The sequence below is a fragment of the Phocoena sinus genome, chromosome 1 (assembly GCF_008692025.1).
Source record: "Phocoena sinus isolate mPhoSin1 chromosome 1, mPhoSin1.pri, whole genome shotgun sequence".
Lineage (NCBI taxonomy): Eukaryota > Metazoa > Chordata > Mammalia > Artiodactyla > Phocoenidae > Phocoena > Phocoena sinus.
This window is the reverse complement of record NC_045763.1, coordinates 132,399,060-132,424,334: the sequence shown is the minus strand read 5'-3', so window position 1 is coordinate 132,424,334 and position 25,275 is coordinate 132,399,060. Positions and strand designations below refer to the sequence as shown.

The 25,275-nt window shown below is 35.0% G+C and overlaps 1 protein-coding gene across 8 annotated transcripts in view; it reads left to right on the top strand.

Moving 5' to 3' along the window:
- Window positions 1-25,275, top strand: part of COP1 (COP1 E3 ubiquitin ligase) — a 285,059-nt gene that overhangs the window by 128,717 nt on the left and 131,067 nt on the right. For all 8 annotated transcript variants that reach the window (XR_004348688.1, XM_032624416.1, XM_032624434.1 and 5 more), the window contains one exon: window positions 2,465-2,600. Coding sequence is in view for 7 of the 8 variants with exons in the window: in XM_032624416.1 (XP_032480307.1) it covers window positions 2,465-2,600 (136 nt within the window). In the remaining variant the exon portion in view is untranslated. The remainder of the gene's footprint in view (window positions 1-2,464; window positions 2,601-25,275) is intronic.

Below are 25,275 nucleotides of genomic sequence, written 5' to 3'. Positions count from 1 at the left end.
GTCCTTGGCTGTAAAGAGGAAATTTAAACTTCTTTGTAATGGGGTACCTAAGAGTTTGATTGCCCTTTTGTATATCTTCAAATGAGAACACACTCCTCATCCCCAACTTTTATTTTCATCTATGAAAATGAGACATGAAGACTAAGAAAAAATGCTTTGAACTCTTAATTGTAATTGAAAGAGAAGCTAAATTATAAAGATTAGAAGAGAGAAGAGACACTGAACACACTTTTGCAAACTAATCTGTAAGTAGAATAGGAGGGGTGATATGCCATCAGATATGTATGGGTATTGATCATAAACCAACCAAGCAAACAAAATCCTACCTTTTTACAACCAGATAAGTGAAATCTAATCCCTATGCTTTCAGATACTGAAATAACTGCTTTTAGTGTTATTTTTATAACTTCTGTTGAAAGTAGGTATTAAATGAGTGGATATGATGGCTGGAAGTTCAACTACCCTAGAAAAGGATTGTGATCTTCTGCAGAATAGACATTCTTGAATGCTTGTGAATTTTATGTACTTAGGGATTGATGTCAAAATGTTGAAAGAATATATTAATATTAAAACAATTTTTAAATGGTTAGCTATAAAGTAACTGTCTTTTCAGTATTTACTGCATTACGTAGCTCACAGTAATAGGGTTATATATAAAAAGAACCAGTTACATGGTTGGATGCATGTTATATCCAAACCACTTTGCAGTGCAGTTGATACCTCCCCCGCTTTTGCAATAACCTATGTTTTATTTATCATTTGTTGAATTTCCTGAGAATAATTTTTGTGGACCAAGTACTTTAGCTCAATAACATCTTGATATTTCATGCTAATTGGGTTTGTTCCTTTTGTGTTTTCTAGAATGGAAACACTACAAAATTGAGCGCTTTTAATGTAGGTTGTTAGATGACTATGTTAAGTTAGTGTTTAAATCTTTAAAATGTAAAATATTAGGGCCAGAAGCTTACTTAGTTTCCTCAACTAATTGTTCATTTTTCTTTATAATAATTGTTAGATAAAGTACTTCATGTCAGCAATTCAAGATAACTGGAAATCTCCAGATAAAATAAATAAATTCTTTATTATATATCATATAGTAGAGTAATAGTAACTCTTTTGACTTAATGATTCTTACAGCTTAATTTCTTTTTGCTTACTAGTATTTTCAAAGGACATTTAAGAAGGGAAATCACAAAAGTTTACCTTAAAAAAGTTCTGTGTGTGTATATGTATATGAGCTAAGAATAAGGAAGAAGGTATGAAAACACTGTGTTATAACAGGCTTATTTCAAGTTTCAATATAGAAAGCTAACTAAAGTAATTGTGTTCTTTTCTTTCTTTGGAAGGGAAAATGCAAGTCCAAACTTTAAGCAGTTTTGAAAAACAATGTTTTTATTCATGCTTTTACTGTAGGCCTGTTTCTACATTGGAGAGTAAATTAGCTGTCTTCTCAGGTCCTTTATAACCTGATTTCGTGACTTAAATTCTACATCATTTAGTTATGAATAGTTTACTGAAATGGACTTTACTCAAAGTATTTGTAAAGAGTTCTATTGGATGGAATTATTGTTTTCCATATTGCACCAAAACATTTGAGTGAACCAATTTTTATTTGTTTATTTTATTTTATTTTATTTATCTTTAGTTTTTTTTTTTTTTTTTTCGGTACACCGGCCTCTCACTGTTGTGGCCTCTCCCGTCGCGGAGCACAGGCTCCGGACGCGCAGGCTCAGCGGCCACGGCTCACGGGCCTAGTCGCTCCATGGCATGTGGGATCTTCCCGGACTGGGGCACGAACCCGTGTCCCCTGCATCGGCAGGCAGACTCTCAACCACTGCGCCACCAGGGAAGCCCGAGTGAACCTATTTTAAGTTTGATTTTGAAAATTAATAATTCATACTCTGCAGTTTTTTACTCTCGTCCCATAATTGGATTTGAAACACTTCAAAGTATTATGTGAACAAATATTTCACTTTCTTTTTACTTAAAAATCAATTTTTAATCTAAACTATGTTATTATTGTGTTTTGACTATAAGTAAACATGAACATGAAGATGTATCCCTGTAAATATGTTCCTTTAACAAATACCCTGTCCAGTATATGTACTTGTCTCTCCACCCTCACCTTCTTCATTGATAAGGGATTTTGTTTTAATAAATGATTTAACGTCTCTTGATCAGAGGTACTTTTTTTGTTTTTGCAAGAACTTATTGCTTAAAAAAGAAAAAGAATTCACAGTATGTTCTTACTGGTGTTGAAAGAGACTGTGTCTTTCAAGAACCACTGAGAAATTTTTCTTAAAAGTTGAAAGATCAGCTCAATAATTTGTGTATGTTAGTCCTCTCTAAGTACTCTTGAAGAGTTGTTGTTTGTGTTTAGTATATAGTTTTTAGTCTGTGGATATTGGTCTTTGACTTATGTTTCAGTTCAATTCATTTATTTTATTTTGTTTTCTTCATATAGATGACAGTCGAACTGCAAGCCAGTTGGATGAATTTCAGGAATGCTTGTCCAAGTTTACTCGATATAATTCAGTACGACCTTTGGCTACATTATCATATGCTAGTGATCTCTATAATGGTTCCAGCATAGTTTCTAGGTAAGTATGGGGCAGCATACTATTTTCTTACTATTTTCTTTTGCAGGAGTGTCTAGAATTTAATTGAATTTGAGAAGCAGTTATAGTGTTATGGTTAAGAGCCTCTGTTCTGAAATCCAGCTTGCCTGCCAATTTTTAGCTCTGCGGTCTTAGGCAAGTTTCTGAATCTCTTTAGTCCTCAATTTATCTCTAAAATGTAATGATTGTTAGTATCCGCCTCATAGGGCTGCAGTTTGTTTCCTTGTAATTCTTTTGTGTGGTTTTAATGACAAGATGTGCTCTCCTAATAAATGCTCTCTCTCCTCTTCAGTTTTTTAGAAGAGTTTGTAAAGAATTGGTGTTAGTTCTTCCTTACATATTTTGTACAATTCCCCAGTGAAGCCATCTTGGTTTTGAGTTTTCTTTGAGGGAAGATTTTTAAGAACAAATCCAATTTTTAGGAGAGATGTAAGGCTAATCAGGTTATCCGTTTCTTCTTGATTGAGCATTATTTTTAGTTTGTGCCTTTCAAGGAATTTGTCCATTTCATCTAGGTTGTTGAATTTACTGGCATACAAGTGTTTATTGTATTCCTTTATTATCCTTTTGATGTCTTTAGATTCTGTAATGATTTTTCCTTTCTCATCCTTGATTTCAGAAATTTGTTTCCCTTTTTTTTATACTTAATAGTCTGGCTTAGAAGTTTTCAATTTTATTTATCTTCTCAAAGAACCAGCTCCTGGTTTATTGATACTGTCTATTTTTCTGTTCTCTGTTTCATTGATTTCTACTCTTAACTTTATTATTTCCCATTTTCTGCTTTCTTTTGGAGTAATTTGCTCTTATCTTTCTAGTTTCTTAAGGGAGAAACTGAAGTGATTGAGTTGAAACCTTTCTTCTTTTCTAATATAGATAATTTGTGTTATAAATTTCCCTCCAAGTGTTGCATTAACTGCATCTCACAAATTTTGATATGATTGATATCTTGTCTTTTTTCCAATTTTTTTTTTATTCTGGTAAAATACACATGACATAAAATTTACCATCTTAATAACTGTTCAGTGGTATTAAGTGCATTCATAATACTGTGCAACTGTCATCACCATCCATGTCTTTAATACTTGACATCTTGTAAAACTGAAACTCAGTACCCATTAAACAATAACTCCTTGTTGCCTCTTGCCCCTAGTCCTGGCAACCACCATTCTACTTTCTTTGTCTATGATTCTGCCTATTGCAAGTATCTCATATAAGTGGAATGGTGCAATATTTGTCTTTTTGTGACTGGCTTATTTCACTAGTGTGGTGTCATCAGTGTACATCCATGCTATAGCATATGTCAGGATTTCCTTCCTTTTTAAGGTTGAATAACATTCCATTGCATGTATATAACACATTTTGGTCATCTGTCTGTCTGTCAATGGATACTTATGTTGCTTCCATGTTTTAGCTACTGTGAATAATGCTACTGTGAACATGGGTAAGACTATCTCTTTGAGACCTTGCTTGCGATTCTTTTGGGTATATACCCAGAAATGGAATTGCTGGATCAAATGGTCATTCTATTTTTAATTTTTTGAGGAACTGCCATACTATTTTCCACCAGGGCTATACCATTTTGCATTTCTACCAGCAGAGCCTAAGGGTTCCAATTTCTCCACATCTTTGCCAGTATTTATTTTGTTTTTTTGATAGTAGCCATTCTACTGGGTATGAGGTTAGGTTTGATTGCCTAGATTTGATTTGAATTTCTCTAATGATTACTGATGTTAAATGTCTTTTCACATGCTTATTGGTCATTTGTATATCTTCTTCGGGAAAATGTCTTTTCAAGTCCTTTGTCCATTTTTAAATTGAGTTTGTTTTTTATTGTTGGTTTCAGGAGCTTTCTATATATTCTGAATATTATTCCTTTATCAGATTTATAAATATTTTCTCTCATTCTGTGGGTTGCCTTTTTACTCTTGATATTGTCTGTTGTCAGTGCATACAGTTTAAAAATTTTTATGAAGTCTTATTTGTCTATTTTTTCTTTTGTTGCTTGTGCCTGTGGTGTCATATCCAGGAAATCATTGCCAAATCCCAGGTTGTGAAAAGAGTTTTATGGTTTTAGATTTAGATTTTTGATCCATTTTGAATTAATTTTTGTATATAGTTTTAGGTAAGGATCTAAATTCATTCTTTTGCGTGTGAATATCTAGTTTTCTCAGAACCATTTTTTGAAAAAACTGTCCTTTCTCCAGTGAATGGTCTTGGCACTCTTGTCAAAAATCCTTTGACCACATATGCAAGGGTTTATTTCTGTGTTCTCTCTTCTATTCCATTGGTGTATATGTCTGTTTTTATCTATGTTTTTTGATTACTGTAGCTTTGTAGTAAGTTTTGAAGTCAGGAAGTATGAGTCCTCTAGCTACTTCAGGTCCTTTGGAAATCCATGTGAATTTTAGGATGGGCTTTTCTATTTCTGAAAAAAAAAGTCATTGGGATTTTGATAGGAATTGCATTAAATCTGTAGATCACTTTGGGTAGTATTTGACATCTTAACAATATTCAGCCTTCCAGTCCATGAACATGGGGTATGTTTTCATTTATATCTTAGTTTCTTTCAGCAGTGTTTAGTACTTCTCATTGTACAAGTCACCTCCTTTGTTAATTCCTAAATATTTTTTTGATGCTCGTGTAAATGAAATTGTTTCTGTAATTTTCTTTTTAGATTGTTCATTGTTATTATATCAAGGATATGATATTTTTCATTTTCACTCATTTCAAAAATCTTTTAAATTTCAAATTTCATTTTATTTTGACTCATGGATTACTGAGACATTAGTTTTCAAATATTGGGGTTTTCTAGTTATCTTTTTTTATTAATTTGTATTATTTTTATCTTCATCACTTGACCATTCTTTAAAAATTTTTAATAAATTTTCTAATATACATAAAGATGGAAAGAATATAATCCTTTATACAATCATCTCCCAGACTCATCAGTGATCCAAATTTTGCTATACTTGCTTTGTTTATACCCTTCATTCCTAATTTCTTTGCTTAAGTATTTTGAAGCAAATCCCAGGTATTACGTCATTTCAACTGTAGATTCTTAAGAATCTCTATGTCTTAAAATATGGATATTGTATAACCACGGGGCTTTATCACCTCTAACACAATTAGCAGTAGTCCCTTGGAATCATCAAATTGCTAGTCCATGTTCAAATTTTCTAGATAGAATGAAGAAGCCTTAAAAAAATGTTTTTGATGTGAATCAGGAATTTGACAATTTTTAGCTTTTTAAAAATTACTGAAACTACATGTGCTTTTCCATTTTCATGACTGAGATTTTTATTTATGTATATGAATATTGATCTTGAAATTCAGGCCATTAGCTAAAGAGATTATTGCATTAAATCTTTTATGGTATTCAAGCTTGTTGTTTAACTTGGTAACAAGACAAAAATCATACATTTATTTATTTTTCTATGTGTTGGCAGTGTAAGTTTTCCTAATCAGGCACTGGAGTGATTAAAGTTTTAAAATGCAGTAAATTGTGGGTTTTGTTTAATTAATTAAATTAGTAATTAACCTATTTAACAAAAATTCATTGACTACCTAGTGTGGGAGAGGCTAGGAGTAAAATCATGAACAGGCCAGCTTTGATGCTTGTATTCAGGAGAGCTCTCAATTTTATTTCAGTGCCTTTATAGAAGAAATAATACTGATCTGGTATGTACACACTTATAATTATATGGCTCTACCCAACTGAAATGTAATGCAGATTAGAACTCTGTTGTAATAACAGTTAATGTCCCTGACCATTGTGAATTCATCCTATATTGTATTTTCTTCTCTATTTAAAAATGAACAAAAAACCAAAAACAAAATAAAAATTTCCTTCTTAACTTCATATTACAAAAGCAGCATTTCTAGTTAGAAAATGTAGGATTGGTTATACATCTCTAGGTATTCAAAAAAGAGTAAGAGCTATTCTTCATTCCTGAAAGCCATTTTAGCTTGATATAATGTAATTTTGTTTTTTAAAAAATAAGTAAACCTTGATCATATAAAGACATTTATATCAGAGTGCTATGTTTTCTAAGGCAGACATTTACTGTTATGGGAAGACAAGATTTCAGTTTAGAAAAATACTTACTGAAGGTGAGATTAGTTATATCAAAATATGTCAAGCAAAATAAAAAATTTAAAGGTACCTTTAGTTGTTTCATCTTCATGTTGACATCCATTCTTTTCTCTTATTTACATTGAATTAACATTTCTGAAGGAAAAATTTCCAATTCAGGAAGTTTATCAGGCAGAATGCTTGAAGAACTATAGTAGGCAGCAGCAAAGGACCATAGTATCCATAGTATTGAAGGGACTTTGAAACTTTCACAGTCCTGGTGATTTTTTGCTTTTTCTAGTTTCTCACATTCAGACACATCATTGATAATAAATTTATTTTAAAGACTTCTAATTCCTTGCAAATTAGGACATTTAATGAAGAATTTCTTTTGGAAAGAGGGGTGAAGACTTGTTAGAGATGATAAATGTTGAATTTGGTGCATTATTTCATTACATTGTAAAAGAAATTATTCTTACTGTAAAATGGCATGACATGTATTTAATGTTGGTCATTTATTGCAGTGAGAATCTCACTGAGAGAAAAAGCTGAACTGGAAACTCATTTTAAAATTTGTCTTCCTTTGCTTATGGATCACTTTGGGTTATTTAACCCCATACTCATGAGTCCACAAGGTGGCAGCATTTGTTTACTTTGACAATGTCTCAACTAATAGACAATAGACAAGGTATGGAAATCAGTGGCTTATAGTGAAGTTCATTCTCATAAATACTAGATGGTCCTAGGTTAACGTCACCAAGTAATAGAAAGGATAGAGAACTTTTCTTACACACAGCAATAATGGAACATTTTGCATTTTTTTCTTGAATTAGGTATTCATGACCACCAGAGAGGAATGAAACTGCATTGTTTAAACTTACTGAATACTTAGTAGCAATGGCTGTTGAATTCTTGGTTTGAACGTTGCATACCTAGATTGTTTTGGTTAACATTGTTATACACTCCCTCTGTAGTTTACAGATTATGTTAACAGTTTTGCTTATATTTTCTCAAACTCTTGAAATAGACTTACATCAGGCATTAGTAAATTCATAAGAAGAAAATGATTATATATTGTGGCATTTTTTTGCTGCTGGTAATGTAGTGTTTGATTACTTTTCTTCAGACACCATTGTAAGTATTTTACATGACCTTGTAAGTATTTCACTAACTCATTTAATCTTTACTATGGAGTAAGGCATTGCTATTAATCTCATTCTACAGATGAGGAATTGAGGTAGAGAGAAATTTTCTAACCTGTCCAAGATCAACACAGTGCTAGTAAATGACAGAACTAAGATTTGAACTAAGGCATTCTGGGCCCTGTGTTCTGCAGTTCTTTTGTTCCTTCTGGATCCGTTGAAACCTTGGGAAAAGTTTCTGAAAGCACTTTACTTTTGAGACAAACAAAAGAAGTAATTCTTTTGAGTTTCTGATACTTTGTATCCCTATTACTGTCTTGTCTAACTTGGCCTCGATAATGAAAATTTTTTATTTTTAATTTAATGTAGATACGACGTTCCAGTGTCACTTTTGCCATAGTTTGAAAGTATTCAAGTTAAATATTTATTTTTTTTGCAGTAGCCAGTTATAAGGATTGTTTTTTTACTAAACTTCAGTTTATAATGACAGTCAGTGCTGATCCAGCTTTAGGGTACCTTTTAATATATGCTTTATTGTAGAATGCTGTGAGTTTTAAATTTGTACTTAAAAATAGGTTGTCTCCAGGTAATTAATTACTTGGTAAGGATGTATGATTTTTAGGATGACTTATGCACTTCTCTTTTTGTCAGAAGATATTTCTGTTACTGTCTAAAGAGTTATCGGGCCATCTGGGGTTGATGAGAAATGGGAGGAGTGGGAGTGCAGAGGAAAGGATTTTTTTTTCTTCAGAATTTGGCCCAGGACCAGTTTTTTAAAGCAGTAATTTAAAAAATTGTGTTCTAGGCTTGAAGCTTCATCAGGGAGGGCGTCTTATCTGCCTTACTTCCCGCTGCATCTCCATGCCTGGCACATGGTAGGTGCCCATTAGTAAATAGTTGTTGAATGAATGCATGAATGAATGGGAAACTTGCTGCATGCTCTGGGAGGACCCAGAGCAGGCGGGGCTCTAGCAGTTGTCTACCTTAACCTGATTTTACATATTTGCTTTCTGATAAGTATTCCTTTGAAGAAAGTATCCCTAGGCTAAAAAAGAAGTCTGTAAATCACCAATGACACATGACAGAAAAATAAGTTAATGTTAACAATTTAAAATAGAAGCGTCCAAGATTGTCAGCATGTGTTAATGAGTTTCCTGCTTCTGTGACAATTCAAGATACAGGCTAAAGATGAAATACACACAGTCTAAGTTTAAGCGTTAGAAATTGCTACATCCTCTCCCTTCCCCATAGCCTCTTTCCTATCTTTTTCCTCTTCTCATCTCAATTCCTCTTATTTTTCCTGTTTATTTTCCTTTGCCCTTGCTTATGCTGAGGCTTGTCAGTAGTACGTAGTGAAACCGTAAACTCAAACCATTTTACGCTTATTACCACAAAGAAAGTGTTAGTTAGGCTAGCATTTGAGATTTTAGTAGACTAGTAAGTTTGTCACTAATCAGAACATAAAACAGATGCCTACAACAAAGGCTTAGAATTAGAATGCTGCCTTTTATTCATGATAAAATTATTTACCTGGAGAAGAGTAGAGTTTGTTAACCTATGACTCTCTTCAAATAATCAAAGTAAAAGAGGAAGTAGAATGGTTCTGTTTGGTACCAAGAGATAAAAGTAGGACTAACAGCTGGAAGCCACATTTTAAGGTTAATATAAGGAAGATCTTTGTAGTCAGCAGTGTGTAGAAGTGGAATAGGCTTCATCGGGAGGTCGTTGCCGTATGTTCTTCTTAGTTTTAAAACTAAGCTCTAGTTTTTCTTTTCTTTTTTTTTAATCAAGAAAAATTTTCTGCAATCCTGAGATCAGTTATATGTATATGTTCACCTGTATTTTTCTAGGATATTACTTTTGTTTTAATTTTTTAAAATTGTACCTATTCATAACATACTTTACGTGCTGAGAGTACAAATAAGAGTGATACACAGAATAGTGGAGAGACAAACCTATAAGCCAATATATAGAATGAAGTGTTGTAAGTGCTATGAAAGCATCTGGTGGGTACAACATGGAGAATGGATTTGAAAGAAGCAAGAATAGGAAGTAGGGAGATCCAATATATAGGTGATTGTTGAAACTGGCCAGGCATAGCATCAGTACATGATGATGGCTTGTGACCTGTACTAGGGTAAGGTCAGTGGGGCTTAGGTGAAGAAGTATTTAAAAAATATTTGGGGACTTGGGACTTCCCTGGTGGTCCATTGGTTAAGAATCCTTCCTTCGAACGCAGGGGATGCGGGTTCATCCCTGATCAGGGAGCTAAGATCGCACGTGCCCCGGGACAACTAAGCCCATGCACCACAACTACTGAGCCTGCGTACCACAACTAGAGAGCCCAAATGCCACAATTAGAAAGCCCACGCACCACAACTACTGAGCCTGCGTACCACAACTAGAGAGCCCAAATGCCACAATTAGAAAGCCCACACACCACAACTACTGAGCCCACATGCCACAACTAGAGAGAAGCCCATGCGCCACAGCAAAGAGCCTGCGTACTGCAATGAAAGATCCCATGTGCTGCAGCTAAGACCTGATGCAGCCATAAATAAATAAATATTTTAAAAAATATTTGGAGACTAAGGTAGACAAAACTTGATGATTGATGGGTGTTGTCCTTGAAGGAGAGGAAGATAGCTTCCAGGCTTTAAGCTTGAGGAGCTCGGCTGAAAAATATTGGTGTTATTTACAGAGATAGGGATACTGGAAGAAGAGTAGGTTTAAAAGTAAGGAGGCACATGGGAGATTATGCATAGGCTCTTTGGTTGTACAGAGAAGAGGTCTATGAATATGGGAATTTGTACAGTTGATAATTGACATCATGGATGTAGACTCATAGAGCTCCAACATTTAAAGATCAGGTAGACGAGGAGGAACCCATAAAGCAGATCAAGAAGGTTCCCAGATGAAAATGAAAAGTAGGAGACTTTATTGCCATGAAAACCAATGAGGAAACATGAGATAATTTGTAGAATTAGATCATGTGCAGGATTGAATCCAAAGCAAAGTAAGACTTTTTGCTTTCATTAGAAGGGAGGACACTTCCTCCTCCATAATAGGAGGGAAGGAGAAGAGAATGGGTTCAAAGGCAGGCATGTTTGTATATTTAGTGACAAGGAGATAAAGGAGTTCTTCTCTTAAGAGTTTATGCTTTTTCCATATGTCATCTCAGAGTGACAGGTAGAAAGGGTAGTTAGTGTTCATGTTTGACTGTGAAAGAAAAAGATATTAGATGACGAAAATGATTAAACTTATGAACCGTGGAATTTAAACTGCATACTGAAGGAAATAAAGATAGGAGAGGTCTGAGAAAGAGGCAAAAGTGGTGGAATCACCTTTGTAGAGGACAAGAATGAAGGGTTGTGAGAATAGAGAGCAAGTGGTGGGAGCGGGGGTGCTGTGGAGACTGTGGTCAGAGAGGTATTTGCACCTTTGGCAGGGAATTCTTTTTCATCTTTGTACTTGTAACACTGGGTAGTTTACCTGATATCTAATGGACTCTCCTGTTTGTTGACTCAGTTGTAGAATAAACTAAAATGCAAGGTAAAAAATAAATAATAAATGCTTGTGGGGATCTGATAAAATGCTGAGGGAGTTGACTAAAGAGGGAGTTCACTTTAGGCTATGACTTTCAGGTTCCTGGAAGTATTTGAAGTGGTTCTTTTAAGTTTTTTCTTCTGAATTTCTATAGATTATTATTTCTCTACTTGATTTTTAAGATAGGAAGTGCCATTAATATACTTTTTGCTGTTACTTCATTGTGTTCAAAATCCTTTCTTTCATAATGTCTTGCTAAAGTTTGTGGTAGAAGTAGTAATTGTTGTTAAAGGCTGGCTATCATTGTACTTGCTTAAGTTCAGGGGGAAGATGAAGCTTGGTTTGCAGCTTCTCTGGATAAAATATGTGGAGGAGAAATAAGGGAATGTAATTATTCACACGTGTTGAATGATAGAGACTACCTCTATAGGGGAAGACCTTTGTAAATCTTTATAGTAAAATTACTAATTTGGAATGGGGACAAAGAAGACCAATTTGAATGAGTGAAATCTCATGTAGTTTAAAAAAATAATTTTATTTATTTCAGCTATCTAGCCTAATTAGCAGTAGTTTCAATTCATCCTTTTAAAATGAGATGAAATGAGAACTTATTTGAAATTTTTTAGCATTTTGTGTGGCACACTGTAACTACTAAGTAAATGTTAGGCAATATTCTTACTGTTTCAGATTTACCAACATGCCTAAGGACAATGGTTCTCAAACTTTGGTAGGCCTCAGATATAGCTGGAGGGCTTGTTAAAACACAGGTTGCTGAGCCCACTCCCAGAGTTTTTTGTGCTGGGGCCAAGAATTTCTAACATTCTCAGGAGATACTGATGCTGCTGGTCTGAGACAGCACTTTGGGGACACTTTCTTAGGTTAAGAGCTTTACAAAGAAGATATTTACTTCCAGTAGAAGAAATTTACTTCTAATAGGAAATATTTATCATTTTAATTCTTTAGGAGAAGACCATCATTGTTTATTTTTTATAATTTATGAATCAAAGAAAATAAGGTTAAAAAAAACCCCATTTAGTCTATAGTTTCCTAACCAATAAGTTGTCATAGTGTGCTGTGAATGGGTTGCATTTGTACCAAGACATTTATTCCTTCTGTTCTTGGAACAGTTGCGTGAGGGCTGGGTTAGAGAACCAGCTTATAATCAACTGTCCTAAGGACAGAGGGGATTAATCACATGTTTAACTTAATTTGTTTTACCTGCTGCACAGTGATAGGGAGACTCTAGCTTAGAGAACCAAGAACAAATAAAGTATCTTATTTTCTCTCCAAGTTGTTGTAGTAATTTTTGGTGAACAAAGTTTATAGTGAAAATTGGGATTGAGGTCTTTAACATATAAAATATTGATATTTCATGTTAATAATTAACCTGCAAAGCTGAGTTCTTAAAAGGAAGCCTACTCTTACTCTTGCTGGAGGACCATCTCACTTTGATATAGAAGTGAGTCACTGGGCTGCCAGTAAGTAGGGTACACATTTTGGGGGGTTGAGAGGGAAGTTTTGAACCTTTTAAAATTTGAAAAAAATATGTTCTTAAATGTAATCTCTTTACTCACTCTTTCTTGCACTTTTGACTTAATCAGGAGGTTATGTAGGGGAGGAAAAATCCTTTTCCATCTACTTTTCTGAGATTTTGGCTGGGATCCCTATAACAAAAGAAAAGCAGAAGTTTATTAATATTTATATTTCATATATACATGGGAGAAACGCAGAGAAGTGAGTAACTCAGAGAGGTGGCTTAGAACTCTGGCTTACATTGCATCTTTAACAAACAATAATAATCCGTAGAATAAAGACAGGACAGAGGAAAGCAGTTTTAGGCTTCCAAGGACAGCAAGCTGTGGGAAGCTAAATATACAGAGGGAACTAGTTTGTTTGCAGATTCCTCTAGTGCCATCTGTGGGCTTTTAAGAGTCTAGAGTGTCCAGTTAAGAGCATTTATACCCTGCTTTTAGGCAGAAAGAGGGGGAGGATGGAGAGAGCTTTTTCTTCATTTGCTGCCTTTTAGTTGCCTTCAGCTCAAAATAATTTTTATGTCAAAGAGGCATATTTGGGGGTGACATTCTGGTTTCCTTCAAATAAAATCAAAGTCTCTGTCCATCTTGTCACTAGTGTGAATTTAGTAGGACTGCAGTTTACTGCAACTTAGAAATAACTGTGATATCAGTATACAGAAAACAATCTGGTGAAGTGTTTTATAATATAAATATTTGACAAAGGCAACTTCAGTGTACCATTATTTGCCTTAGATGTGGTAATTTGCCTATATATTGCTAACATCAGACATTTAAAACTTAGGTAAGAATGGCTGTTACTCTAGGAGCAGTTGTACACATGTACTATTTTGATTTTTTTCCCCTTTATTTGAGTTAAATCTAGTGTTCATAATAGTTTGATATTATACTCACACTTTACCTATACAGAATTTAACCTGTGGCAGTCTCATATGGCTGAAACATAGTCAGTAACCAAGGCTGAAATGAAAAATAAAAAAGCTTTAGAACAAAATAAATGCTATTAAATTAATGACTAAAGCTCATACATTCACAAATGGCCAGCTTCTTGGGTTACTTCATGTCTATTGACTTTTTTATATACAACCCCTGTAATCTTAGTTGTCTGGTTTGTGTCTCTTCAAACTATAAAGGGAAGGGAAATTTCAATATATAGGTTCAATGACAGCAGCAAGAAGTGATAGCTCCTAGCTTGACAAAGGGAAGAAATGATGAAACTGCAAATAGGAGCTAAAAAATAAAGCAGTTTGTTTCCATTTAATATGAGGTCAAGTGGTTTGCCGTATCTAAATAGACTCTGCAATCACTGAGATGTAATAGAGCGAGTGTGGTAACTAATGTCAGTAGGGCTGTTCACCTTACTGTGCTCAGTGTGTTCATATAAAGATAGTAAGGAATATATTACATTTGACAGATTACACTCATAGGGAATCAAAAGTTGGTTCTGAAATGTATTTAACTAATATTTACTGGGCACATACTCTGTCTTAGAGCAATAGACACGTATGTCTATAGACAGTGTCCAGAAAATACTATTCTATTATCCTTTAAAAGTAATTTTAAATGTAAATACTGCCATTGGTATAAATGTATTATGAAAAAATTCATATTTCTTTGTAATTACTTTAAAATTTTTGGTATTTGTAAGTTTCAAGCTTTGCACTGGTTTTATTTATATAAAAGAAGACATTATGAATAAGAAAAATACTGACTTTTATACCTAGTACAGGAATCAGCAAACTGTGGCCCATGGGACTCGAATTCGGTCCCTCACCTATTTTTGAATGGCCCATGAACTAAGCATGGTTTTTATATTTTTAATTGGCTGAAAAAATCAAAAGAAAAATAATAACATAATGATGTACAGTAACATGACTTATAATAATGACATGAAATTTAAATTTCAGCATCCATAAGTAAAGTTTTGTTGGAACATAATCATGCTCATTCCTTTACATATTGCCTATGGCCAATTTTGAACTGCAACAGCAGAGTTGAGTCATTTCAGTAGAGACCTGCGCAGCTTCTCTGACCCTTTTACAGAACAGGTTAGCTGACTCCTGACCTCGTAGATTTGCTGAGGCTCTAAGGACATACTACTACATTTGATTAAAGTTCTGTCATATTTGGGGGGGCCTTAGTGTGTCTATGGAAAAAAAGGGGTTTGTATCGGATTTTCTGATCTCTTAGTGATGACTAGCTATTTTATATGCTTCATATTACTTAGCACAAATGATCTATCACTCAGCCTGTCGATTGGTTGAGTGATAACTACAGGTTTTTTTTTTTTTTTTTTTTTTTTTTTGCGGTACGCGGGCCTCTCACTGTTGTGGCCTCTCCCGTTGCGGAGCCCAGGCTCTGGACGCGCAGGCTCAGTGCCCATGGCTCACAGGCCTAGTTGCTCCGCGGCATGTGGCATCCTCCCAGACCGGGGCACGAACCCGTGTCCCCTGCATCGGCAGGCGGACTCTCAACCACTGCACCACCAGGGAAGCCCAACTACAGATTTTTAGTACTCTTTTAATAACAAATCCTGGTTTGTTCAGCGGAAAGTTTCCTATGTGTCTTTTAAAAATTATTTATCAAGTGGAGCTGAAAAATGCCTTGAAATAAGACAAAAGCTTGCACTATTATGATTAACTATATCATACTAATCTTGAAACATGGATGCTTTTCTACCACTAATGGTTTTTGTGTTTACATGCTTTCTCTTACCTTTTCCTCTCCCACATTAATAGGTAATTTTTGTTGATAGCATCTAAAATTATAAAACACTGTTCTTTGATCCATCCTTGAGAGGGCTTAATTTGTTGTTCTGTTATTTACATAACTTAAGTTTAATAAATGTAGAATCACAAATTGGGTAGTTTTAAAAATCACCCTTGCTGAGGTACAATTTACATACAATAAAGTGTTAAGTTTTAATTTTGGCAATTGTATAAACCACAATCAAAATACAGAACATTTCCAAAAATTTTATTTCCTGCCACTTTGCCTTTAATTCTCCAGACTCCTGTCCCAGGCCACTGGTTATCTGCTTTCTGTCATCATAGAATAGTTTAGTCATTCTGGTTATAAATGGAACCATACAGAATGTACTCTTGTGTGTCTAGCTTTTTTAGCTCAGCGTGTTTTGAGATTCATCCATGTTTTCTGCATCAGTAGTTTGTTAATTATTTAGCAATATTCCATTTAATGAATATTCCACAATTTGTTTATCCTTCATGTGTTGATGGACATTTGAGTTATTTCTAATTTTTGACTATTATGAATAAAGCTGCTATGAATATTCACATACAAGTCATTTGGATATTCACATTCATATTTATTTCTCTTGAGATTGAAATTGCTGGGCTGTATGATTAGTTTGTGCTTAACATTTTAAGAAACTGCCGAACTGTTTTCCAAAATGATTGAGTTATTTTAACATTCCAGTCAGCAATGTAAGAGAGTTCCATTTGTCCCAAATCCTCAGTAACTCCTGGCATTGTCAGTCTTTTTATTTGTGGGTATATAGTGATATTTCCTTGTTATTTTTTATTTTTTTTCGGTACATGGGCCTCTCACTGCCGCGGCCTCTCCCGCTGCGGAGCACAGGTTCCAGACGCGCAGGCCCAGCAGCCATGGCCCACGGGCCCAGCCGCTCCGCGGCACGCGGGATCCTCCCAAACCGGGGCACGAACCCGTGCATCCCGCATCTGCAGGCGGACCCCCAACCACTGCACCACCAGGGAAGCCCTCCTTGTTATTTTACTATATGTTTCCCATACGACTAATGCTTTTTAATGTGCATATTGGCCGTTTGTATATCTTTTATGAAACATCTATTCAAATCTTTTGCCTATTATTTAAAAATCAGGCCCTTAATAGCATTGAATAGTCAGAATTTTTTATGTATTCTAGATATCAGAAATATGTATTGATAGTATTTTCTCTGAGTCTGTGACTTGCCTTTTTATTAATGGTATCTTTCAAATAACGTAAGTATTTAATTTTTATGAATTCCAGGTCATCGGTTTTTTAAAATGATTTAAGCTCTTTCCTTCAGAAATGTTGACCTGCCCCATATTGTGAAGATTTTTCTCCTTTTTTTCTTCTATAATTTTAATAGTTTTAGCTTTCACATTTAAGTCCATAATCCATTTCAAGTTATTTTTTTTAATTAATTAATCTATTTATTTATTTTTGGCTCGTTGGGTCTTTGTTGCCATGCACGGGCTTTCTCTAGTTGCAGCAGCGGGGGCTACTCTTCGTTGCGTGGGCTTCTCATTGCGGTGGCTTCTCTTGTTGCGGGGCACGGGCTCTAGGCACACGGGCTTCAGTAGTTGTGGCACGTGAGATCAGTAGTTGTGGCTCGTGGGCTCTAGAGCGCAGGCTCAGTAGTTGTGATGCACGGGCTTAGTTGCTCCAGGGCATGTGGGATCTTCCTGGACCAGGGCTCGAACCCATGTTCCCTGCATTGGCAGGCAGATTCTTAACTACTGCACCACCAGGGAAGTCCACAAGTTAATTTTTATTAGATTGTGAAGTAGGGGTTGGAGTTCAGTTTTTCCCCCAATATGGATATCCACTTGTTCCAAGCATTATTTGTTTAAAAGATGAATTTCCCATTGGCTTCTATGTTTAAAATCAATTGAGCAGATAATGTATGAATGTACTTCTTGACTCTGTTCTATTGTATTGACCTATATATCTGCTCTTAGACTGGTACCACACTCTGTTGATGATTGTAGTTTTATAATAAGCCTTTAAATCAGGTAATGCAAATCCTACAACTTTGATACTCTTTTTCATAGTTGTGTTTGCTCTTCTAAATTCTTTGCATTTCTGTAAATATTTTAGAACAAGAGCTCTCTCCCTCTCTATTTTTTCTGTTGTGATGGTTTGAAAGGATTAATCTAGTAAGAGTCAAATTTTCTCTTTTACATTTTTCTTCAGTGGTTTTGTCTACTTGTTTCTATAAGAAATATGAGATGAGTTTCTGATTTTATTAAAGTCTGTCTGGCTAACTGATATTTTGGGGACACTTTTATATATTCATTATGAAATTTTTTCTAGATTGTACATTTTCACTTCAGATTAGCCCTCTGTAGCATTGAATAGTTTCTTTTTATCATAGTTATATTGTTTTGTGATGAAGCATCACAGCAGTGACATTAATGATTTAATATTGTAACCTCATTGGTTGCTTGTAAATGCTACCAAGGATACAGAACTGAAAAGTTAGATGAATCTTCTACTTCAATTTCAAAAGTAAAGAATTGGAACTTTTACTTTCATATCATTCCCTCCACTTTACTAAATATAGACACATTGCAAAAATGACAAAATGTCATAGTAGCTTTGGGGACAAAAGATATTTTGTTTTTTAACTATTTTTTTCTCTAGTAGATGTTTTTATAAAATCTTTCTGTTAATCTTTGCTTCATAAGTTATTTTCAGTTTTCCAAAGTTCTCTAATAAACACCATCTATCATAGGATATTGTTATACTGTGCACAGAAAGGTGTTTTAGGACAGATGAAGAGTCTACAACTAAGTTAATTTAAGTGAGTATAAATTATAACTTGCTGTAGACTTAGATGAGAAAAATTTGATAATCAGTATATTGATCTTAGAGCTCCTCAAGTTGCATCTTTAAATTTTTTTTTTTTTTTTTTTTTTGCGGTACGCGGGCCTCTCACTGTTGTGGCCTCTCCCGTTGTGGAGCACAGGCTCTGGATGCGCAGGCTCAGCGGCCATGGCTCACGGGCCCAGCCGCTCCGCGGCATGTGGGATCTTCCCAGACCGGGGCACGAACCCGTGTCCCCTGCATCGGCAGGTGGACTCTCAACCACTGCGCCACCAGGGAAGCCTGCATCTTTAATTTTAAATGCTTCAGTAGAAAGACATTTTATCACAGTGTAAACACTTGGCATTCACAAAAGTGTTCCAGAATATATGTCAGATAGTGTACATATTTGTTTTAGCTATTCAGTGATAGCCAGAGGGGACAGAAACATTAAAAATTTAAAAATAGTTGTTTTAAAGCAAGATCTTGTGGCTTTATGGGATTTAATGGGATTTAATGGGATTAAAATTAAAACCAGCAGCTAATGAAAATAATCATACAAATATATATGTAGACTTTAAATGTGGCTTCACTTTAGTGCCTACAGAATAAATTCAAGTGTATCCATTCATTCAAGACAGGGGTCAATAAATTAAGACCTGCAAGCCAGTTCTGACTCACTGACTAATTTTGTACAGCAACAAGCTAAGAATAGTTTATATATTTTTAACATGTTGAGAAAATATAAAGAATAATTTTGTGACATGTGAAAATTATATGAAATTCAAATTTCAACATCCATGAATAAAGTTTTATTTGAGCATTGACGCTCTTCTGAAATAAAATTAATAGATATTGCAACCTATACACACATTAAAAAAATTATAGTGTCCTAACTGTAATATGAGAGAAATAAAAGGAAAATAATTTAAAATCTAATGTATATTTTAATACATAAATTTCTTGATATGACTGCATTAGATAGTATAATGGAGTCGTCAGATACTTGAACCTACTTATAATAAATAAGTTTGAAACAGTCCGTGAATATTAGAAATGCATGGCTAGTTTGTCTTTATATGTATAATGGGATTCATTTCTATGCTCAGATAATTATTTATAGGTTTTTCACTTGCACAAGAATGAGTGGTAAAAATATCTTTGAATATATATATTCTAAGATAATCAATAGGATGGGAAGAGGGAAGGCAAAAATAATTTTGTCCTCTGTTCAGATTAGAGACTTAATAGATACATTGAATCCTTTATTTCTTTCTATAGTAATTCATAAAGTCATAAAAATAGCCACTAGACAGAAATACTACAATTCCCATTTATGAGAATAGCACACAGAAAGCAGTCAAATGGTCAAAGATATTTTTGTTTGTTTGTTTGTTTGCTTTTTTTTTTTTTTTTTTTTTGCGGTACGCGGGCCTCTCACTGTTGTGGCCTCTCCCGTTGCGGAGCACAGGCTCCGGACGCGCAGGCTCAGCGGCCATGGCTCACGGGCCCAGCCGCTCCGCGGCATGTGGGATCTTCCCGGACCGGGGCACGAACCCGTGTCCCCTGCATCGGCAGACGGACTCTCAATCACTGCGCCACCAGGGAAGCCCCAAAGATATTTTTTAATTAAAAATGCAGTTGGGGACTTCCCTGGTGGTCCAGTGGGTAAGACTGCACGCTCCCAGTGCGAGGAGCCCGGGTTCAATCCCTGGTCAGGGAACTAGATTCCGCGTGCATGCCGTAACTAAGAGTTCGCATCCTGCAACTAAGAAGTCCTCATGCCGCAACAAAGATCCTGCGTGCAGCAACTAAGACCCAACGCAGCATGCATAAATAAATAAATAATCACAAAAGAGAAATAAAAGCAAACATGTCCTTGATAAATAAATGTAAATAGGCTAAACCTCCCATCCAAAGGGAAATACTTTCACATTAGATCATAATATGAAGCATAAATCTGTACTATATATGAGTTCCTAAAACTTGGAGCTGTGAATGTTGAAAAGTAAGGTTTAATTCAGGCTAGAAATCATTAAGTCTTATTTTCTCTCCACAGCTCCCCATACCCCCCCACCCCCGGCCCCGGCACTTCATAATGATCAAGATTCAGTCCATGATGAAGTTTAAGTAGTTGTAAATATCATTATGCTTTGGAACATTTCTTTGTTAACTGTAAGACAAAATAAAAATACTAGTTGTATGAGACTTTAAATCAGATCAGATCTTAGTTCATGACAGGCCAGACATTGAGTGGACTAAAAATAAAACTGTAGAAGCCCTAAATAACATAACAAGTTAGAAGATATATACAAACATGTATAAAGAATATGACTTCTTTTAAAATGTCCATGTCAAATTACAGAAAACAAAAATAAAATAAAATAAAAATAAAAATAGCAGATCACAACACAGTAAGATGAGACATTTATAACTCAATAGGAAAACAGAAAAAAACCCACCACATAGAAATTTAAAAGCTATTTTGGCAACTCTAGAGTCAAAGTGGAAGTGAAGACACTTTGGTGAAGCTTTTATATATTTGAACCTATGGGATGCAGCTAAAAGTGCTCAGAATAAAATTTCTTGTTTTACGTTCTTAACTAATAAAGAAGGAAGTATGAAAATAAATTAAATATTTAACTGAAGATATTAGAGAAAGAACAAAATAAACCTAAGTAAACTAGAAGGAAACTAGTAAGGTAAACGTGAAAAAATGAATGAATTATTAAAAAAACAGTGATTTTCAATCAACAAGCTTTTTAAAAGAAATAAAAGATGCATGTTAGCCTAATCAAGTAAAAACTAGGAGAAACTTCAAGTACATGAAATAAGAAATGAAACTAAGGAAATAACTACAGGTACACTGAAAGAAAAAGTAATAAGGAACTACTTTGCTGAAATCTATTGCAAATAATCTTGGGTTCTTCAATGACAGAGATTATTTTGTAGGCAATGTAGATAATCTGAACTGGTTGTAGAAGGGACAAAACTCCACACAGGCTAATTACATGGGAAAATTAGGGGAAAGTTGTCAAATAGAAACTAATAAACCTAACTGGAAATGTAGGAGATCTAAAAGGAGAAAAATTTTAAAATACTGCTGAGGAAACAAAATTTGAACAAAGGAAAGATACAGCATATGCCTAAATGGAAAGGCTAAGCATCACAAAAATACTATTTTCCTTAATTAGTGTATGAACTTAACATGATTGCCATGAAAATATCATATAGGATACATTTTTTTGTTTTTTGGAAATAAGTTGGTGTTAAAAATATAGTTACAAGATGCTTGGGAAAATTCTGAAGAAAACAGTTAATAAAAGGACACTAGTTCCTACAAGATGCTATAGCATATTTTGATGAATCAGTAATTAAAACTGTGTGGTACAAGTCCATGAACAGAGAATGTCTACAGTTATTCTTATAAGAACTTAGTTTATATGATATAAACTGCATTTCTAATAAATGGGGAAAAGAGATTATTCAGTAAATGGGGTTACTAGGTAATGATGTGGGAAAATATAAATTTACATCTCTTCTCATAGTTTAAAATAAATTCCAGACGGAATGAATATTTAAATGAAAAAAAGCAAAAGAAACTGGCAAAGTATTAAAAGAAAATACAGGATATAAGTGTTTTAAATCCTATGGAAAAAAATAAAGCAGAGGGAGATAATTCAGCAAAACAGGGGGTAGAGTGTAGAAAGCTGCAGTTTGAAACAGATTAGACCACTTCAGGGTCAGAGACTATCAGGTGCATTGGCCCTGAGGTGGGATTAGGTTTGGAATTTCCTAGGTTTCGCATAAGGCCAGTGTAACTGGAACAAGGGAGAGGGGGAGGCAAATCACATACACCATTTTATAATCACTTTACCTTTTTCTTGAGACCAGGTAGGAAGCCATTAAATGATTTTGAACCAAAGGACTGTTGATTGGAGCTATTTGAGAATAGATTGTAAGGGTCAAGTATGGAGGCAGGGGTACCAATAAGGAGCCTATTATGATAATACAGACATGCGATAATGGTAGCTTGGATGAGAGTGGTGGCAGTGAGAAGTGGTTAGATTCTGTATGTATTTTGAAGGTTGGGCTGAAAGATTTGATGTTAAAGTTAATTAAAAGAGGGATGGGGTTAGTTAATAAGATGAAGAAGATTTTGATGGGGAATTCAGAAACTCATTTTAGGACAGATTAAGATGCCTGTTACATTAAAATTGGAGCTGTCAAGTAGGCATGAACCAGTAGTGCAGAGAGAGGTCTTGTATGTGAGATAAACATTTGATAGTCATTAGTGTATATATTTAAAGCCTCAAGATTAGATGAGATTCCCCAAAGAAGTCCATGGAGAGTAAAAGGAGGTGAGGGACAAGGGCTGAGCTCTGGGATACTTGAGTGTAAAAGTGGAGACAGGAGGAGGAATGAACAATGCATACTCTGATGGAGCTGCCAGTGAGGTGGGAGAAAAATCTACTCTGTTGAGGAGGAGGGAGTGATCATCGAAGTTAGGTGTTGCTGATATTCAAGTAAGATAAGAACTCACACTTGACTGTTAGATTTAGCAAACTGAAGGTCATTGTTGACCTTGATACAGCATTTTCAGTGGTGGAGGTGAAAGCTTCATTCCAGTGGGTTAAAGGGAAAGGGAGGAGAGGAATTGAAATCGGTGAGTATGGACAACTTTTTTGGTAAATTTCTGCAGTCAGAAAGGAAAGGAATAGGATGGTAGCTGAACAGAATTAGGGTTGTAAGAGATGTTTTGTTTGTGTTTCACTTAAATTAGGAAGAAAACATATTGAAAGGCTTATTGGAAAGATCTAGGAGAATGGAAGAAATGAATGATATAGGAGAGAGGTGGAGAATTGAGGAAGCAATCCTAGAGTAAGCAAGGAAAGCTGGGATCTAGTGTACAAGTAGACATGTTGGTCAGGTCTAGGAGCATGGATCCTTCACTCAGCGACCAGAGGATGTGATGGTGGTAGCCTTTGGAAATTACCTTCTCGTTCTTTTATGTTTGTTTGTTTTTGATAAACTAGAGAGCAAAATAATCTGTTGAGAGTGATTGAGAGGAAAGAGATATGGGAAATTTGAGAAGAATGAAGAAAGTATGTACCTTTCTTTTAAGCAAATGGGAAAGTATATGGGACAAGGGAAATTTACCATAAACCTAGGCAGTGTTAGGGCTCCACCTGAGGATGGTGATCATGCATTTAAAATGTGATGGGAGAACATGTTTTTTTCTCTAGCCATGTTCAACTGGGCCAGTTCAAACGTAGAGTGAGTAGAGAGCTAGATTTAACTAGGGTTAGAGTTTTGCCAAAGAAAACTTTTCTTAGGTATAAGAAATAAGAGAATTAAAAATGGTAAAGGAGTACAGAGTTATATGTGAGGGAGTCCTAATTATTGACTACATAACTTGTGGTGGGTAAAGAAAAAGTGAATATGCAAGGCATGGAGGGACAGTGGTGATAAAATCTGTGAATTTTTAGGTTCCCATGGGCTTAAAGGTCTGAAGGATTGTTGGAGCCAGCGAGTTAGCTGGAACAAATGGAAGTGGTTGTCAGAAAGCAGTGTGTCATAAATTGAAATTATGGAGGGAATGAAGTTATTGGTAATCAAAAAGCCTGGGATATGATCATGGTTGTGTGAGATGGAAGTGAGCAGAATAAAAGATCTTTGGAGAAGGGAAAGTCAAGAAACTTGATAGACCAGAGTATTAGAATAATCATCTATGTGATTATTGAAATGATTAAGAATTATGACAAGGGTAGATTTGGAGAGAGTGCTATTGAGCTGAAAGTTAAAATTTCCAAGAACTAATGGATTGGTAGAAGGAGTAACAAGGATCAAATTGCATGATATAAGTTACAGGAGATTTTGAGCCTGGGAGGTTTTAGGGAGGAGGGAGAATGGCTGGAAGAAGCTGTGCATAGCAAGGAGGACACTGACTTTATTTCCAAGTCTGTTTGAACATGGAACATGAGAGGGCTTTAGGGGAATCGGCATTTTCAGGGAGGAGCTAGGTTTCAGTTAGATTTAGAAAATAAATGGAACATTCAGAGACAAAATTGAAATTATTAGTGGTGTTAATCTGGATGGAGAAAGGTTTAGCTTTATTTAACTATATTTAAAAGCAGGTGATTTTTGACCTAGCACTTCATAATCCAGGTATATTTAAGAATATTCTTGCATATGTGAAAAATGACACACATAGAAGGATATTTATTTTATTGCAGCATTTTTTAACAATGCTAAATAGTAAATTTTCCTTGCTAGACTGGTTAAATAATTTATGATATACCTATATGTTGGAATTCTGTGCAACCACTGGGGGAAAAATGACGTAGCCCTAATATGTACTGATGTGACATGATTGTCAAGATACTATTAGGGGTGGGGAGAAGAGGGTGATGTGCCAATCCGTATGTACAATATCATCCAATGTGTTTAATTTAAAAAAAATATGAATACACATATGCTTATTCATGCATAGGGTAACTAGTAGGATGCACAAACTGTAACTATTAATTGTCTCTAGGGAGGCCAGTCGGGTGCTTATTTGGCAGGATTGGGAGGGAGACTTGCTTTTCTCTATACTTTTTGAACCATTGCCTATACATATATGTATTTTTTAAAATAAAATAAGTTTTAAGAAAAGATTCAAGCCAGGTTGTGAAGGATCTTCGGTAATGGAGTTTGGATTTTTCATGGTAGTAAATGAAGATGATTATGTGAATAGAGCTGTGTTTTAGGAAATTTTACCTAATATCAGTCCTTCAAATGGATTAGAAAAGATAAAAGGACTGGCAGACTTG